Source organism: Zingiber officinale, chromosome 1A (genome assembly GCF_018446385.1).
Source record: "Zingiber officinale cultivar Zhangliang chromosome 1A, Zo_v1.1, whole genome shotgun sequence".
Taxonomy (NCBI): domain Eukaryota; kingdom Viridiplantae; phylum Streptophyta; class Magnoliopsida; order Zingiberales; family Zingiberaceae; genus Zingiber; species Zingiber officinale.
Window position 1 is genome coordinate 11,935,533 of NC_055987.1, and position 18,031 is coordinate 11,953,563.

Below are 18,031 nucleotides of genomic sequence, written 5' to 3' on the forward strand. Positions count from 1 at the left end.
TTAAATTTTGAAAGAATATTTAGGTTAATTTAATTTTTGAAAATATTTAAGTTAATTTAATTTTTGAAAAATATTTAAGTTAATTTAATTTCGAAAGAATATTGATTAAATCTTGATTTGAAGGTTGATAATTTTAAAAATATTTACGTTAATTAATTAAAAAAATATTTAAGTTAATTAAATTAAAAAATTTTAATTAAATTTTAATTTAATTACAAATTTTGAATTTGAATTTGAATTAATTTAATTTTAATTATGAATTTTAATTTCAAATTTCAAATTTCAATTCGAATTTCGAATTTTAACTCGAATTTTGAATTTGAATTTCGAATTTTGATTTATATTTTGAATTTCAAATTTAATTTTTTTTAAATTTTTATTCCTTAGCCATCTCACCCGATCTAAATTTTCAATCAGGAAATCCTACAAGTTTTGTGAGATGAATTAGATTCAATTTTAGGGTTTGGTTTAACTTTGTGTTAGATTCAGGTTTAGTTTTGGGTTCAACAAGTAGACATTCTTTGGATAAACTTCTGGGCTATGGTGAGTCACAAGGACATCATTAAAGTAACCATGCCTTCGAGGTTTTCCAAATAGTCCTACCTATTGAACTTAGTACAAAATCTTGGTCTAACTGGTTATGATCCATAAAGGGTAGCTTCAGTCAATTCCACTTAGCCAAATGCACCAGGTCGAAGCCATATCTTCCTAGACATGCGATGACTAAGCTTCCCCAACGTACTATCATCCAATACTTCACCAGTACCGTGAGTTAAGTTAAACCTAGCCCATTTTATTCTAACCTTAATTACCCTGTCAGGTAGTCTATTCTTGGTTACCCTTATCGGGTAGGTTAAGTTCGGAGGTGCCAGCTATCCTGGAGCCTTCCTTTGGATTTTAATTTGATTTAACTTGAATTTAATTTGATGTTATTTAATTTAAATTTGAATTTAATTTTATTTAATTTGAATTTGAATTTAATTTAATTTTTAATTTAGTTTTATTTTTTATTGTTTTTCTTCTAGCTCCCTTTGGATCATAGCTTCGATATGGTCTATCGAGGTAATGTATTTGATCTTTAGGGACCCAATATTGACCAAGTCTAACTTGATTAACCAGGTTGGACTTGGGTACCCATGCTTGGACTGATTTATTATTTTGTCTATTTACTAAGGACAGGTAAGATCTATATTTTCTTTTAGTTTTATAACCTAGCCCAGTTTTGTTGTAAACGGCTCTTTGTGTCCCAAGAATTAGGTCAAGCTTCTTGGAGCCCAAAGAGAACCGTTCTAATGTATTTTTTAAATCCTTCACCTGAGTTTTCAGACTAGAATTTTCTTTCTCAAGTTTTTGAACTTGAGTTGAACTTCCAGTCTGAACTGGGCCAGGCAAGGTCTTAGAGTTAGTCACTTCTTTAAGGACTGCTACTTCCTTTAGAAGTGACTTGACCTTTAGGTTTGACTTAGCTAATTTACGTAGTAAGTAATTAACTAAATTATTAAGTCGAGGAACACTTACAGTGGGGTCAGGCTCTTCGGAAATGGATACGGATCCGTGACTTCGCTGGGACTCGGCTTCTGACTCGCTCTCGCTCTCGGACAGTTCAATCTGGTCTCGAGCCATCAACGCAAGTAGACTCGTCTGATCGAGTTCATCATCGGTGTCTTCTTCTGAGGATTCTTCCCAAGTCGCTTTCAGCACCTTCCTTTTCCTCTGCTTCTTTGCATCCTTCTGATTTGGGCAGTTGGCCTTGATGTGCCCTTTCTGGTTGCATCCGTAGCAGATCACCTCGAACTTGACTCCTGAGCTGGGTTGACCTTCCTTGGATTGAACTGCTTTCTTTAGGTCTCTCTTGTTGAAGCCCTTCTTCTTCTTATAGAGTTTCTTTACAAGATTTACTAGTTCGGTTGTCAATTCATCATCTTCATCGTCTGAGTCAGGTTCGACTTCCGATTCCGGTTCACGTGTTCGACTGGTACCTGCAACCAAAGTAACCTCCTTTTCGGTTGGCTGTGTATTAGTCTGTTCATGCAATTCAAACTCACAAAATAACTCATCTAATTTTATAGAAGATAGATCCTTGGAGACTTTGTAGGCATATACCATCGATGCCCACAATGTGCTCCTTGGAAAAGCGTTTAGAGCGTACCTTATGATGTCCCGATTCTCGACTCTTTGCCCGATCGCATGGAGGGAGTTGAGAATTTCTTATATACGAGCATGGAGTTGACTTGCAATCTCTCCGTCCTGCATTTTCAGGTTATATAATTTATTAAATAGAAGATCTCTTTTACTAACCTTGGTGTCGGAGGTGCCCTCATGGAGTTCGATCAGCTTCTCCCAAAGCTCTTTTGCGCTGGAGAACAGTCCAACTCTGTTGAGCTCCTCCTTGGTCAGTCTGCACTGGAGGGTGCAAGTCGCTCTGGCATCAGCTTCCACCTTCTTGATTAGGGTCGGTTCCCATTTTTCGCAAGGTGTTGGCTTGTCGTCTTCGTCGGTTGGTAGTTGTATTCCAGTCTTGATAATCATCCAGGTATCGAACTGGATCTTGAGGAAGATTTCCATTCACCCCTTCCAATATCTGAAGTCTTCTCCGGTGAAGAACAGGGGACGAACGGTGTTGAAACCCTCTTGTTGGGCCATTTGTTAAATATGCAAAACAAAAAATAGCAGAAATGTCCCAAGACTAGGTCTTGGATTAGCAGTGCGGGAAATAAAGTTAAGAAATAACTAACTCGAGTGGTGTTGCATCAGTCTCAAGCAAAAACTGATTCAAAAAAAATAATTAGAATATAGCTATTAAGCTAATTCTAATTGACTCTGTAAAACTGAAAATACCACGAAAAAATTACGTGATTGGTGGTTGCACCAGATCAACGCGACCCCGCTCTGATACCAATTGTTGGATCGAAAGCGCTAGAGGGGGTGAATAGCGCTCGTGGCTTTCACTTTTTTGAATTCGTAAATCGTACGAGTTTAAGCAGCGGAATAAAGAAAAGGGGACAAAACAACACACAAGGACACGAGGAGTTACTTGGTTCGGAGTCTGTGATGACTCCTACTCCAAGGCCCGCGATCGTTGATCGTTTCCGATGGGCAACAACTATAAGCTCGAAACAATAGTACAGATTAAGATTTACAATGAGTGCGAGAATGTAAATTATACCGAACGACATATTCTAAAACAGCGGAGCTCCGGGTCGTCGGAAGGTTGTTGCAGCACTTCGGGATGAACTTGTTAGCAGTAGAACGCAGAAGGATTGCTTGTGAATTCTTGAATTTAGTGCTGCTCGAACCCTCCTTATAAACAGTGATGGAGGCGCCTCCAAGCCTGTCCGAGGCGCCTCCAGGCTGCTGAGTCACACGCGTGGATCAGCTCTGATCTGGTCGTGCCTTATCACACTGAAGCCGCCTCCAAGCTGCTCCAAGGCGCCTCCAACGCCTGGTCCAAGGCGCCTCCAGCGATGTCCGAGGCGCCTCCAGCTCCTCTGGACAGCTAGCTTCGGCTAGCACCCGAGGCGCCTCCAAGCCCCATGGAGGAGCCTCGGACATTGTTCATCCGAGGCTAAGTGTGCTTCTTTGTTCCTGCAAAATATGTTAGTCCCAAACATAAACCCTGCAAAACAAAGTTAGTACAGAAACAATATAATAAATATAATTAACAGTCATCGGATTGTCCAGGTCTGACTTCAAATTTCCAACCGGAAACCCTAGGTCGACCCAACGCCTACTGTTCCCTCTACGAGGAACGCGTCCTCACCTACTTCCCTCAGGAGATTTACCTGTTGTCAGTGCGATCCTCAAGATCGACTGGACTTTTGCTCAGCGTTCGAAGCTTCCGGACTTTCTGCTGGACTTCCGCTTCTCGGCCCGTCCAGTTTTTCACCTGGTTCGCGACACCAGGACTTTCCACCTAGGGTTACCACCCCCTAGGACTTTTGCCTGAAGCACTCGATCCGCCATGACTTTCCGCATAGGGTTACCACCCCCTATGACTTAGGATTACCAACCCCTAGGGGTTTCCACCTGCCTAACCGCAGCTAGGACTTTCCTGAAACACTCAATTAAGTACGTTAGATCACAAAACAACTTAACTTTGAATTCCTTTACCATTATCAAAACAACGGTCGATCGTCGGATGCTTCTCGCACCAACAGGAACGTCCGTTCTAGCTATTACATGTCCGTTCCGACGAACCATGTGTTGGTGCAGCGGAGGCCGGCAAGAGGGGGGTGAATTGCTGAAAACACAAAATAAAAATACTCTCCTCGGATTTCAACTCAATTAATGCAATAGTAAATAAGTAAAGGCAGAAATAAAATTAAACTAAGCAAGGAAATAGAAATTAAGTAGAAAACAGGATTTAACCTGGTTACAACCAAGGAGGTTGTTAATCCAGGGCAGTAAGAAAAAGCTCAGTAGAAAAATCTCCTTTGCTGAAGGCGGAGAAGCCTTTTACACTTTGGAAGCTTAGAACTATTGCTAGGAATGGCTACACAATGATTGCTTGAGTTGTTGTTGAATTCCTAGCTCCAGGGGCCTTTTTATAGCTCCTGGAAAGTCTATCTCGAGGGTCCAAGGCGCCTCCAACAAGGTTTAAGGTGCCTCCAACTCGATCTGCGGATAAAACTTTATCCACAGCGCAAACGGTCAAACTGGACTGCTCAAGGCGCCTTAAACAATCATTCAAGTCGCCTATATGTATGTGTTCTTGGCGCTGTATTAATTAAGCAAAAGCATATTGCTCTTTTCTGCATAATTCTATTACCTCTTTGTCTTCTTTTCTTCCCAAGTGCTGAAGCTCATTTAGAATTGTGATCCTATACTTAGGGATGAATACCAGTCGAACCCAGTCGAATAATTTGGCTTCATTCGAATCGAATTTATAACGTTCGAGCTCGGCTCGACCCTCTTGAAGGCTCTCTGTCGTCCCTCGGACATCCTCGGCAAACCCGCCCCTCGGCTGCCCCTTCCGTCTCCTCTCTGGCGCGCTCGACTTCGTGTTCCTAAACTCCCCGCACCGGACATCAGTGGATCAAACACAGAGACCTAATCAACTTGGTTGATCACATCAAAACTACCACGGGTCCAACAATCTCCCCCTTTTTGATGTGCATCAACCCAAGTTCAAGTTAGGGTTTAAAATAGACATAAAAAGTAATTTTAAAGAAAAAATTACTAAACTAACAAGTTAAGCATAATTTTTGCAATTAGTAAAATTGCAACACTTTTTATAATAATAACGAAATTTTAAAATTTTCTAACTCCCCTAAACTTGTATTTTCTTTCCCCCTTTGATCACAGAAAAATGAGGTTAAAAAATAACCTAAGTTAAGTGAAATGTATAGAATTTAAAAAAAAATTCTAATTCAAAACGAATTTTACCAAACAAAAAATTCTAAGTCAAATTTTTGAATTTTCAAAAAAATTTCTAAGTCAATATGAATTTTTCAAAAAATTTCTAAGTCAAAAAAAAATTCTAAGTCAAATTTTTGAATTTAAAAAATTCTAAGTCAATAAAAATTTCTAAGTCAAATTTAAATTTTGAATTTTCACTGACTTTTAGAATTTTAAAAGATTTAAGAACTTTTAAAGCATTATTTAATTCTAGTTTAATGTTTTTTCAGAAAGTTAATTAAACATTTTTTCAATATTTTAGCTTCCAAGTCGTGGCGAGGCACTAGGCCTTCTTGGTTATTGGAGCAACAACCACTTGCTTCCAGAAAGAATTTCAATATTTAATTTTTTCACTGTAAGCTTTTAATTTTTGAAAAATTAATTAAACACAGATTTTGGAACCCAATAGAGGTTCCTACCTACAGGGTTATTCAGATACTTAGGGGGTACATAATTTTTGGGTATCCTTCTAAGCTGGCCCTTATGGTTTCTAATATACCAGTTCAATTTTCCATAAACTTTAATTTTTGAATTTGGAAATCTATTTAAACATGTACTATTTCTTAATTTCTCAATTTCTAATTTTAGATTTTTATTTTCAGATTTCAAATTTTTATTTTCTTTTTCTAATTGATCTAATTCTTTAGATAAAGCTTTAATAAACTCAAAAGTTTAGAGTTTACGTACCTTACTTACCTCGTCCGATGCTCCCCTTCATCATTGCTTTCTCCTTCTGATGTTCCTCCCCTTCATCTATGCTCATTTTACGAGCTAAGCGTTTCTTCTAGGCGATGGTTGGCCATCGATTGCTAGTCAGAATTCTTCGATGTCGACTTGGAGGATGATGAATCGACCAAGTAGCCTTGATTCTTGTGCTTGGAGGATTCTGGTTTCTTGTTTTTGATTTTCCCTTTCTTTCTCCTTTCTCTTTAATTTGTCGGCATCATCCTTGATGTGCCCTTCTTTGTTGCAATTATAACCGTCCTTTTTCTTTGTTGATGCCTCTTTTTCTGCGGTCTAAATTTATTAGAATTAAAAACTTATTGAACCGTTTTACCAGTAGTCGCCTGAGGCTTCGGAGTCGAACCGATTACTTTTGCCTTTAGAGCTATGTTCTGACCGGTCTTCTCTACTCCATTTGGCTCCAAACTCGAGATTCGTGAAGTTCAAAAGTCGAAAATAACTGTTCTAACGTTACCTCGAGGTCCTTAGAGATGTAGTATGCATCTACTAAGGAGGTCCACTCTGAGTTCTCTGGAAGGCATTGAGCGCGTCTAGGATAGAGTCCCGGTTGGTTACCTCTTCTCCAAGGTTCGTTAGTTGCATTATCAGCTCCTTGAGTCGCGCTACCTTCTCGCCTTGGTTCATCCGGAGGTTCCCAACCGGTTCCGGAGGATGTCGCGATTTGCTAGCTTCGCGAGGTGCCTTCAAAGCTCCAGAATTTTTCCGAGATCTTTGTGAGTCATAGCTTCGATCGGTTTACCTCCCGACCGTGTTGGGGGTGGAACTCGGCCTTTCCGTTATGAAATCACTTGCTCCTTTTTGCTCCACGTGTTTTCTTCTTTGTCTTTAGGAGCCGAAACCATATTTCATAGTAATTAAAATATCAAAGTCTGCTTTTAAAAATACCTCCATTTGCGCTTCCATGTTGCAAGTCTCCGTCGAACCTGGGATGGATGTTCGCCGACCATCGTTTGATCGTAGTGCTTGATTGACGATTAGTCCTGAGGCAACTTGGCTCGATACCACTTGTTGGTGATGAGAGGCGCCAAGAGGGGTGGAATTCTCGAAAACACAAAATAAAATACCCTCCTATTTCAACTCAATTAATGCAATAGTAAATAAGTAAAGGCGAAATAAAATTAAACTAAGCAAGGAAATAGAAATTAAGTAGAAAACATGATTTAACCTGGTTACAACCAAGGAGGTTGTTAATCCAGGCGAAGAAAAAGCTCAGTAGAAAAATCTCCTTTAAGGCGGAGAAGCCTTTTACACTTTGGAAGCTTAGAACTATTGCTAGGAATGGCTACACAATGATTGCTTGAGTTGTTGTTGAATTCCTAGCTCAGTTGCCTTATAGCTCCGGAAAGTCTATCTCGAAGGCGCCTCGCAAAGTTTAAGCGCCTCAACTCGATCTGCGGATAAAACTTTATCCGCGGCTGTAAATCAGAAATCTGATTTTCAAGGCGCTTAAACAATCATTCAAGGCGCCTTCATGTGTTCAGGCGCCTTGACTTTTAACGCGCCTTCTTCAATCTTCTACGATAATTATGCGCTGCGATAATTTCAACCTCTTTTGTCTTCTTTTCCTCTTTAGCTTCAAGTTCCGTTCTTTTGGGTGATTCGACCCCAATAGGGCTCACCGAACCATTCCGGCCTTCTCCTCGGCGACCTTCCGTCCCAACGTCGTCCCTCGAGCCGCGCGCACGCCTTCACGCCACCGAGTACTCTTCTCTGCAGCTCTCCGTCGCCACACTCGCAGCCCGGCTCCCTTCCGTCGGCCTTCTTGCTAACTGCGTCTTCCGCTCGACTTCCTGTGTTCCTAAGCTCCTGCACACTCAGACACAGGGATCAAACACAGCAGGACCTAACCAACTTGGTTGATCACATCAAAACTACCACGGGGTCCAACACCATGCGTTTCACGGAACGATCGCGGTCTGGATATATATATCACTTAATAAAAATTTTTAATTTATTTGTAATTTATCGTACTAAATATTTAATGATATACTAATTAAAATACTAAACAATAATAGTAAAAATAAATAATAAATATTATATATATATAATGATAATAATTAAAATTAATTAAAATTTAATCTAATTAAATTTACTTAGAATAATAATAATAATATAAATAATAGTTAATAAGAAAATAAGTTTCTATGATTATATAGATTTTGTTTACATTTTTTAAAAATTTAAAATGATTTTTTATTATATTATATATTAAAATGATTTTTTATTATATTAAATAAAATAAATTTTATTTATTAAATTCTCCGTCTCCTCTCTCTTGTCTCATTTCTCACGCGTAGCAACCCTAAATTGCCGACGCCCCGCCTTCTTCGACAGCGCGCAAGCTTCCCGATCTGGCCACGCCGGAGCGCCTCCGACGTCGTTTTCCGATTCATCAGGAGGTAATCATTTCCGATCCGTTCCGTTCCGGCGTTCCGATCCGTTCTTTTACTGTTCAAATCTATCGTCGTCTGATCTTTGTGTCACTTGATCCGCGAAAATTTTGGTTCTGAATCCATTTTAGTCTCCCTCTCGATTAAATTGTCATGTTTCTCTTTGGGTTTTGTTTGATTTTGTTGATTTTTTTTTCCTCTTGTCTTAGTTGAGGGGGATTGTTCAGATCGGATTTGAAGATGTTGGAAGAGCTGTTGATATTTACGCGAGGTGGGTTGATCCTATGGGAGCTCGGCAAGGCGCTTAAGGGCTCCCCCATCGATGCCCTCATCCGTTCCTGCCTCCTTGAGGAGCGATCCGCCGACGATGCCTTCCACTACGATGTTCCTGCCGGCGGCGCAGCCTATACGCTAAAGTGGGCGTTCGATAACGACCTTGGTCTCGTTTTCGTCGCTGTCTACCAGCGCATCCTCCACCTACTTTACGTCGATGATCTTCTCGCCGCCGTCCGTCGCGAGTTTTCTCAGATATACGACCCCAAGCGCATAACTTATGATGATTTCAATGAGACCTTCCGCCAGCTTCAGAAGGAAGCAGAGGCCCGTGCTGAGGAGATGCGCAAGTCCAAACAGGCTGGTCGGGCCTCTACCATGGCTCCTGTGAAGAAACAAACCCCTAATGGTGCTGCCAGAGGATCTGGGAAACAACGGAATAACAACAGTGGTGGCTCTGGGAAGGACGACTCTGATGGCGATTCAGGTGAGGGACGTTCTTTAGCTAATGGTGGTTTGAAAGGGCAAGGGAATGGACATAAGGAGAAATCTCAAGCCCCAAACCTTTTTGCAAAGGGAAAAGAGAATGGAGCCCCTGAAGCTGGGGCCTTTGATGTAAATAAGTTACAAAAATTGAGAGCCAAAGGTGGAAAGAAAACAGATACTAGTGCTGGCGGTAAGGTTACAAAGGCTGAGCCAAAGAAAATTGTGAAAAAAAATAGGGTTTGGGATGATTCACCTTCCGAGTCAAAGCTGGATTTCACAGATCCCACGAATGAGAGAGGAGATATACCTATTGAAGCTGCAGCAGCAGATCAGGGAGAGAGCATGATGGATAAGGAGGAACTTGTAAGCAGTGATGAGGATGAGGATGATGAGGAAGTGGAGAATGAGAAAACTAGCACCAAGAAAAAAGGCTGGTTTTCATCTATGATCCAAAGGTAAAATGCTTTGATCTCAATCTGGACAGATTTTGCCTGGGGTATTTTTTTGGTTTACTTAATGGTCATTTTCTTTTAAGTTGAAGATTTATTTATCTTGAACTAGAGCACTTTGCCTTGCTCTGTAATCATTTCTCTGATAGGTTTCACCTCCTTCCCTGAATAAACATTTAAAAGTATTTTGGGTTTTTAACATTATTTGACTTTGAGACCTTGGACTTGTCCAAAATCTACCACTAGTATTTTTATGTGATTCCTCGGAGCATAATCAAATATCTCTGCGCTGAATTGTTTATAATTTTGTCAGCTCTTCTATCAGCATTTTAACTTTCCGTACCAATCTGTTTGAGATGATGAATGATTTTCATCTGTATATCTTGTTACAGAAATGAAAGCCTTCCCATATCTTTTCCAGTGAAGCCAATAAATTAACTGTTCTCAGGATGAAAGCCTTTAATTTTGAGCCATGTATGTGAACAAATTTCATAATCCTTTTGAGACGTTTTCAAATCTTCACTGACAATAACTTCTTGTTGCAGGTTTTCTAAATTAAATGAGACCCTAGATGTATGTGTTAGCTTATAGTTAAGATTCTACTATGTTAAACTGTTGATTAAAGATTAGCAGTTATTTCATACACGAGCAATTTAGTTTTCTCTTATTTTATATTACTATTTCTGCAGCTGTGCATCATCAGTTGGCATATTTATGGTGTATAATTGTACCATACTTATTAATTGGATAATATGTCTTAAATGTAGTGTATGGTTAAAAGTGAAAGATAATAGTGTTAGTGATTCTACCAAGAATCTCCAAAATAACTCAGTTAATCATGCTTTGCAGACGTTGGGAGACAAAAGAAAATTTTTAGAGGTCCATAATAGTTTGGTGCGCTGGTTTCTCCAAGACCTAAGGATCTTATCTACAAATCTGTTATCATGCATCTTTGTAGTTGTCAATTCTTTCAATCTTATTTATTTGTTTATTTAATTTTCAGCATTTCTGGCAATGCTGTTCTAGAAAAATCTAATTTGCAACCAGCATTGAAAGCCCTCAAAGATCGTCTGATGACTAAAAATGTGGTATGTGTCTTGCCTTGTACGCTTGATTTCCATTTAGATTGTGTTACCTAATTTCATCAACTGGTTTACAGTTCACTAACGGCTTACTGTTGCCTTTCGTATGCCACCCTTAGGCTGAGGAAATTGCTGAAAAGCTATGTGAATCAGTAGCAGCTAGTCTTGAAGGAAAAAAGCTGGGCTCATTTACAAGAGTTTCTACCACAGTCCAGGTACATAACTTTGTTGTTTGTCAATATGCTCTGCTGGAGGTTTAATTTTACTGCAGAGGCATCTTTTGCAACCTTACAAAATACCACTTGATGAAATTGCAGGCAGCTATGGAAGAGGCTCTTCTTCGCATTCTAACGCCAAAACGATCCATTGATATATTGCGAGATGTTCATGTGGCTAAGGAGCAAGGAAGACCTTATGTTGTGGTTTTTGTTGGTGTCAATGGAGTTGGAAAATCTACTAATCTATCTAAAGTAAGTGCTTTTATCCTAGTTTGCTTTATTTAACTGGCATCAGGATTATTTTTTGAGGATATTTTTTCTTCAGGTTGCATACTGGCTTTTGCAACATAACATTTCTGTTATGCTAGCGGCCTGCGATACATTTAGGTCAGGTGCTGTTGAACAGCTTCGCACACATGCACGCAGACTCCAGGTGTGCAATGTTCTTATGATTGTTTACTTGAGATTTGTGCTGGTTTCTCATATATATTGTTGCCAAATCTTTTTTCTGACATCTTCCAAGTTCACTTATTTTATAGTTAATAATTGTTAGTTGGTAGAACTAGATTATATATTGTGTCAAATATTATTCAGTCATTTTCAAAAATTCTTGTGATCCTAGTGTCTTCTGTTCTGTTTCCATTAATCTCATTTCACTTTTTGACCTTTGTTATACTGATTGTCTGTTGAACTGTTAAGTTATATTTAAATAGATGCACTGATTTCTGCTTAGGCCGTTGGTCAAATGCTGAAACTAAAACTAATTAAGCCATCGGTAAAATGCTCAAACTAAAATTGCTTCTGGAATCTTTGATGAATGTAACTCGACTTTAGCTTTGGTTTGACTCAAGAAAGCCTCCAACTTCAGTGATGATAAAGCAGAACTGAATAATGTTTACTCAACTAAACCAAAATTAATCACAGATACCTATATTTGAGAAAGGCTATGAAAAAGATCCTGCAGTCGTAGCAAAGGAAGCCATCCAGGAAGCTAAACGGAACAGTTCAGATGTGGTGCTTGTTGATACAGCTGGTCGCATGCAGGTTAGGCTGGACTATTTAAATGCTTTTCAGTTGTCAAAACATTTGGAGAGATTTCTGTTCTTACTCTCTGACATATCAGGATAATGAGCCGCTGATGAGAGCACTCTCTAAACTCATCAATCTCAACAGCCCAGACCTAGTTCTTTTTGTCGGAGAGGCTCTGGTTGGAAATGATGCGGTGGATCAATTAACAAAATTCGACCAGGTGCTTTTTGTGTATTATTCACTTAAAATTTGTGACCGTTATGATTGCTTAGCATAGCAATATGAAGGAAATATACCTATTCCTTCTTTTAATACTTTGTTCCTCATATGTTGCAGAAATTAGCTGACCTCTCCACAGTTCCGAATGCCAGGCTGATTGATGGCATCCTGCTCACCAAGTTTGATACTATCGATGATAAAGTCAGTTAACTGCAAAAGTTTATATAGATATTGATCACCTATGTTTTCCTCGGTTTTGTAAAATGTGTTTTTTCACCTGCAGGTTGGAGCAGCTCTTTCCATGGTTTATGTTTCAGGAGCTCCAGTGATGTTTGTTGGCTGTGGTCAGTCTTACACAGACCTGAAGAAGCTCAACGTGAAGTCCATTGTGAAAACTCTTCTGAAGTGAATGTAATTTGTGCGTTCTCCCCATCAATGTTTGCTACTGTGTCTTAACTCAATGTACCCCCCTGTGACCTCATTCTCGACTTTGGAAGCAATGAATCATGAATGCTTTGATCCGTTATGTTCCTGTCTTCCCTAAGTTTGGATTTGTTATGGAACTGTCGTGTAATGTTCATCTCTCTTATTTATGTTCCTGTCTATACTGTGCAATGATTGGAACTTTAGAGTAGATGGAACAACAGATTCACTTGGAATATAATCTCAATCGAAAAGTTTTTGCTTCTTTTTTTTTCTCAAATATTGAACTTCTTCATCCAGAAAAGCAAGTTTCTTTGCACCGGAGGTGTCTTTGTTTTTTGGTAGTCCACGAACTAATTTTTTGACTGACGCATTCCCTTCCTGCAATTCGCAATATCTCCTTCATTGCTAAATAAAGAATGCTTTTGTGTCTTAATGTACCAAAATAATAAATTGATGATGTATTTTTCTATCCAAACTGACATATTTTGCACCATTAATGTAATTTTTATAATAAAAATAATCGTTTTAGACCGAAATTAGTGTTTTTGAGCCCAAGGTGTTTTTTAGCTGAAAACAAATTATTCAGAAAAGAAACCCAAAATAAGTGATCATCTTGTAAAGCAAAGGATAAAAAAAATAGACCTAAATTGACTTCCAAGATAAAAAAAAAACCCCAAATGGACTACTAAGATAAAAAAAAATAGCCAACCCAAAATAAGTGATCTCCTTGTAGAGTAAAGCAAAGGATAGAAGAATTCTGAGAGTGGAGCCAAGCCTGTGTTCTTGCAAACTTTTGGGTAAGAGCACACAATTTCAGACTTCGACCTCGTAAACAATTTTCCAATTGCTGCACAAAAAAAAAAAAAAATGCTGTATAGATGCACATACACCATGTACATGGATCTACTATTTATGACCGAACAAGCCTATACCGCTTTGCAAGCCGTGGATTTGCAATTTCATATCTTTGCAATAGACTCATCTGAACACCATTTCAGATGCACTTACTTCTTCAAAGCATTTTTGAGACTGCGGATTGTGATAAGTAGTTGTTGCCTTTCACCTTCTACTTCTGCAAACTTCCAGCTAATCTCCGAATATCTTTCTTGCATTTCTTTCAACTCGTCTTCGGTTGATTTATTCTGCCTTTTTAGGACTGATATCTCATTTAGCATGTCTTTTGTATGCTGATCACAAGTATAGGAAACCAAATCTTGTTCTCTTAAATTTGTTCGACAATACCTGTAAACAGATCAAAATCCGGATAAGAACATGGAACACTTTCATGTGCTGTCTCTTATTTCTCATATGTTCTCTAGTGGTTTTTTGCCCCTATTCTACTCTTTCTTATAAAATTAAAGTTTCTGTCTGTATCAATGAGGAAAATACTAGCAAAAAGGATAGTCACCTTGCTAATTCTTGAGATTGTTGCAGAGAGCTGGCATCACTTTCAAACTCACACTTGTAGCTCTCAAAATGATCATCTTCTTCCTGAAGTAGGTTAATACTCAACTATTAGCTTTATCAGTAAAAATACAAATGTAATGTGTTTACCTACTCATTTACCTAGTCAAGCTAGGTTAATACTCACATATGCAGTTTCATGAAAAATGGTTTCTCAATTCATTTTAATTCACTGAAACATAATTTATATGACTCTTATAGGATTTTCTTTTAGAATTTTTCTTCTTCTTTTTTTCTTGCGTTTGGTAGAACCATGAAGTGGTCAACAGGTCATCGAAGTGATACTTACAGTATTGTATGTCTCCCCAAGTTCAGAAACCAGACTCCTCAACTCTTGTTTTTCTAATTCACCTTCAGATACCATTTGTTTCAAGTGATCATACTTTAGTCTAAGGGCCTCTACCTCAGAAGTCAGTATAATAACAATATTCTCTTTTTTGTCTGTTAAATTCTTGAGTTCATTCCTCTCGTCCTCTGATTTTTCTAATACTTGCTTCAGTAGCACTATCTCTTCCTTGAGGAGTTCACTTTCTGAATATCTATCTTGAAGAATCAGCTCATTTGCTTTGTTCTTTGCCTCCAAAATTTCCACCCTGTCTACCAAGTTCCCTCTTTCTTCAGAGACTAAATGTTTCTCCATTTTGAGCTTCTCAATCTCAGATTTTAGTTCTTCCATTTTCTCCAATGTGACCTTTAGCCTTTCTTCAGAATTCCTACAACTTTCAAGCTCTTCATTCTTGCCTTTGAGATTCAAAAGCAGCTTATCTGTTTCTTTGGATTTGTAAACCAGAACCCTTAATAAGTGCTGAAGATTCATCTGATATTGGCCATGCACTGATGTCAGGTTATGCTTGGTTTCCTGAAGCAGATTTTGCAGGTAAATGTTTTGAGAATGCAACTCATTAGCTTCATCTATCACTCTCTCGACCACTTTCTCGCTCACATAAAATGTCGATGAGGCTTGTGAAGAAAGCCTCCTAAGTTCCTCATGAAGCCAATCAGCCGTGTTAACATTCTTCCACTTTGTTTCCTTCAGTGCTTCCTCTGCTTGAATGACCTTTTTCTCTTGTTCAACTTTAGCATGTATAACGTTGTCAATATCTGTTTTAAATGAATCAGCCTGCGATTGCAGCTGTTTCTCTAGCCATTCAACTTGACACTCAAGGTCATTGATAAGTGCAATATGTGCTGAACACTCGTACTGCATGCCGAGTTTTTCTCGCAGCTGCATCTGATCCAGCTTCAAGGACATGTCATGGTTCTCCTGTTTCAAAATCTCATAGTCCAAAGCTAGCTGTTCCATTTGCAACAATAACTCTTCGCGATCGTCGCTGTACAACACCACTTCATTGTTGAGGTCAATGATCTTCTTTTCTAACGTGCCATTTTCTATGCCATCTTGTTTAGCATCCGAGTTCTGAAATCCTGTGCATTTTGGGCACATCTCCCTGTTTTTTTCCTCCAACAGCTCGTCAAGGTCTCTAACAGCAAGCAGCAACTCAGAATTGGCTTCCTGTGTTTTATGTAGCTGCAAGCGAAGACTCGAGTTCAGATTTCTCTCATGATCTAATTCTTGTTTGATCTCTTCTAGCACAGACGAAGGACCTTTCCTAGCACTGTGTGATTCAGCTGAAACATTGTCATTAAAGCTTAATCTCTCCTGTGAAAGCACTTGGCATTCTCTGCGCAAACCATCTCTTTCCTTTCTCAGACTACTTATCTCTCTCAAAAGCTCTTCTCCTTGCTTGGCATCCTTGACGATTTGCCTCTTCAGCTTCTCCAACTCTTTCTCGGATACTTCCACCTTTCTTGTTAGGGAAACAACTTCACTCAGCTTCTCAAGTTTGATATGAGAGAAAGGAAGGCATTCTCTTGATTCAGACTTTGCAGAACCATCTGTGCTTCCCTCACCTCCAGACCATTCAGAGCTGGTCACTGATCTTTTCTGAATGCTAACATCAGTAGTAGGCGATGAGAAACTGGCGGTATCATGCCGATTGCTGCCGGTGTTCTTGATCATGCCCTCTCCTGGTGTATATATTTCTGATCTGCCATCAGAGCTGGCTTCTGATGTAACATCAGGACTATTAGATTTATGGTGTTCGTTAGAATCTGAATAATTTGTCAGGTTTCTGTTTACTGTAAATTTGACTCTGGGCTCTCTGCTGATATGTGATCCATCCTGGCAAAAAGAAATCATGTAGATAACTTGATATCATAATGTTCGTAGAGAACAAACTTATAGGACAGAGTGTGCATTCACTTAAATGTGATTTCAGTAAAGTATACTTTAGAAACATCTACAAAACTATTCTGTGAAAATAATCTCTTACTTTCAGCATGTTCATGTCGTTCTTTACAAGAGCTTTCAGCCCCTTTTCACAGTCGTATTTGCCCAACTGGCCTTGCAGTGTTTGTCCTTGTCCAAGCATTCCATCTCGCTTTATATCCCCTTCTCTGAATCATTGTTGAAGCAGCAAAGAGAGAATACAGATTAGTTCTTAAGAACAAAATCTCCCTAAAAACATGAATTTAAACATGACTGTACCTGTCTGCCAATTCACCTTGAATTCTTTGTATAGTCACCTGTCAATTAATTCAAAAGTTCATTAGCGATGCACTTGCCACTTTTTGTCACATGAAGTAGATGATCTTCTTCTACCTTGTCTTTTCTTGGTCGAAAGTTAGATGCAAATTATGTTGCAGTATAAGTTGTTTCAGAAAGTTACTGTTTATGAGTTAGCAGAAATGCTCACATGCAAGATCGTTCCAGCTTTGAGATGGAGAGAGATAGAAGAGGCTTTGAACACCTCGCCATAATCTGTCAGGTTCACCGTGCCTTCTCCCAGAACACCGAGCTCATTTGGTCCCTGCTGCAAGAACTCAGCAATCAGTACTCACAACCGGCAGAGCTACAGATACAATTAATGGATGAAATCTGAAAGTGACGATCTTTCTCACAGTCTTAGAAACTAGAAACTGGTACCACTTCTCGTTCATCTTTCCACTCTTTGCATCGCGCACTAATTTCACTGTTTCATAAATTGGGTTCGACCAGTTGCAGGTTCCATTAACCACAGCAGCCTTTTCAGTCCTCGCCGTTGGTTTTCCAGTGTCCAGCTGAACCAAATTCACCATCACTGTCTCTGATCCCAACAGTGGTACCTAAAAGACCAATACTGGAAATAGCTAGAATTCCAGGTAATTGATTAGCAATCCATTGTTCTAAGCAGACCAACCTTCGTCGCTTGGAATTGCAATTTGAAAACAACCTTGATCTTGTTCTTCTCGTTCCTCCATCGTGCAGTTTTGAACATCTTCGATCTTCCTTTTAGTTCTCAGTGATCACTCATTGAGCAAAGTGTGGAAGGGGAAAAGATTGCTTGGAAAATCTTTGAAACAGTGACTGTTTATTTGTCAAGGAACTTAGAGAATTAATGGAAGGTTGGGACATATAGGTGTACAAATAAGGTAGAGAGTAGATGTGAGGGTGTGGGTGGTATGTAATAATATGTTTGTTGGTGAATGGCTTGAAGGTCACAGCAAAGAAGAAGCCATACTGACAGGTGATGATGATGATCACTTCTTGCAGCCTTGGTATTTATCTTACCATATATAATATGATACGGTGATAAAAAATAACCCCAAAAATAGATCAGAGCAATGGTAGAGATCAAAGTCAAACGGTTAAAATTATAGGGTCGGATGGACTATGAGATAGCGGACTGCGGACTAGGCAAGGATAGCCGAGTGTACTTACAGAGCCGGTTGGACGTGAAAGGCTGATCATACCTTCCGAACGGTCGTCCGTCACAACTTGCAACTGAGATTAAGAGTCAAAGTTACCATGCCCA

General features: G+C 39.1%; 2 protein-coding genes across 3 annotated transcripts; one reads left to right on the forward strand and one right to left on the reverse strand.

Annotated features, from left to right (window-relative positions):
* Positions 1 to 8,404: 8,404 nt before the first annotated feature.
* On the forward strand, positions 8,405 to 12,813 carry LOC122019030 (signal recognition particle receptor subunit alpha-like). Its single transcript, XM_042576543.1, has 10 exons — positions 8,405 to 8,540; positions 8,741 to 9,745; positions 10,743 to 10,827; positions 10,941 to 11,036; positions 11,139 to 11,291; positions 11,365 to 11,472; positions 11,964 to 12,083; positions 12,163 to 12,288; positions 12,405 to 12,488; positions 12,571 to 12,813. The coding sequence occupies exons 2-10, from the start codon at positions 8,772 to 8,774 to the stop codon at positions 12,694 to 12,696; spliced, it is 1,872 nt and encodes a 623-aa protein (XP_042432477.1). The 5' UTR covers positions 8,405 to 8,540; positions 8,741 to 8,771; the 3' UTR covers positions 12,697 to 12,813.
* A 601-nt stretch (positions 12,814 to 13,414) lies between these two features.
* Positions 13,415 to 17,590, reverse strand: LOC122019041 (myosin-13-like). Of its 2 annotated transcripts, none has more exons than XM_042576559.1 (8): positions 17,417 to 17,590; positions 17,139 to 17,342; positions 16,934 to 17,047; positions 16,726 to 16,763; positions 16,511 to 16,634; positions 14,467 to 16,359; positions 14,122 to 14,204; positions 13,415 to 13,955 (listed from the first exon to the last, which is right to left on the reverse strand). In XM_042576559.1, the coding sequence occupies exons 1-8, from the start codon at positions 17,492 to 17,494 to the stop codon at positions 13,718 to 13,720; spliced, it is 2,772 nt and encodes a 923-aa protein (XP_042432493.1). In that variant the 5' UTR covers positions 17,495 to 17,590; the 3' UTR covers positions 13,415 to 13,717. The 2 variants fall into 2 exon arrangements, with proteins under 2 accessions (XP_042432493.1, XP_042432486.1); XM_042576552.1 differs by having other exon boundaries at positions 16,934 to 17,050.
* Between the last annotated feature and the right edge of the window lie 441 nt (positions 17,591 to 18,031).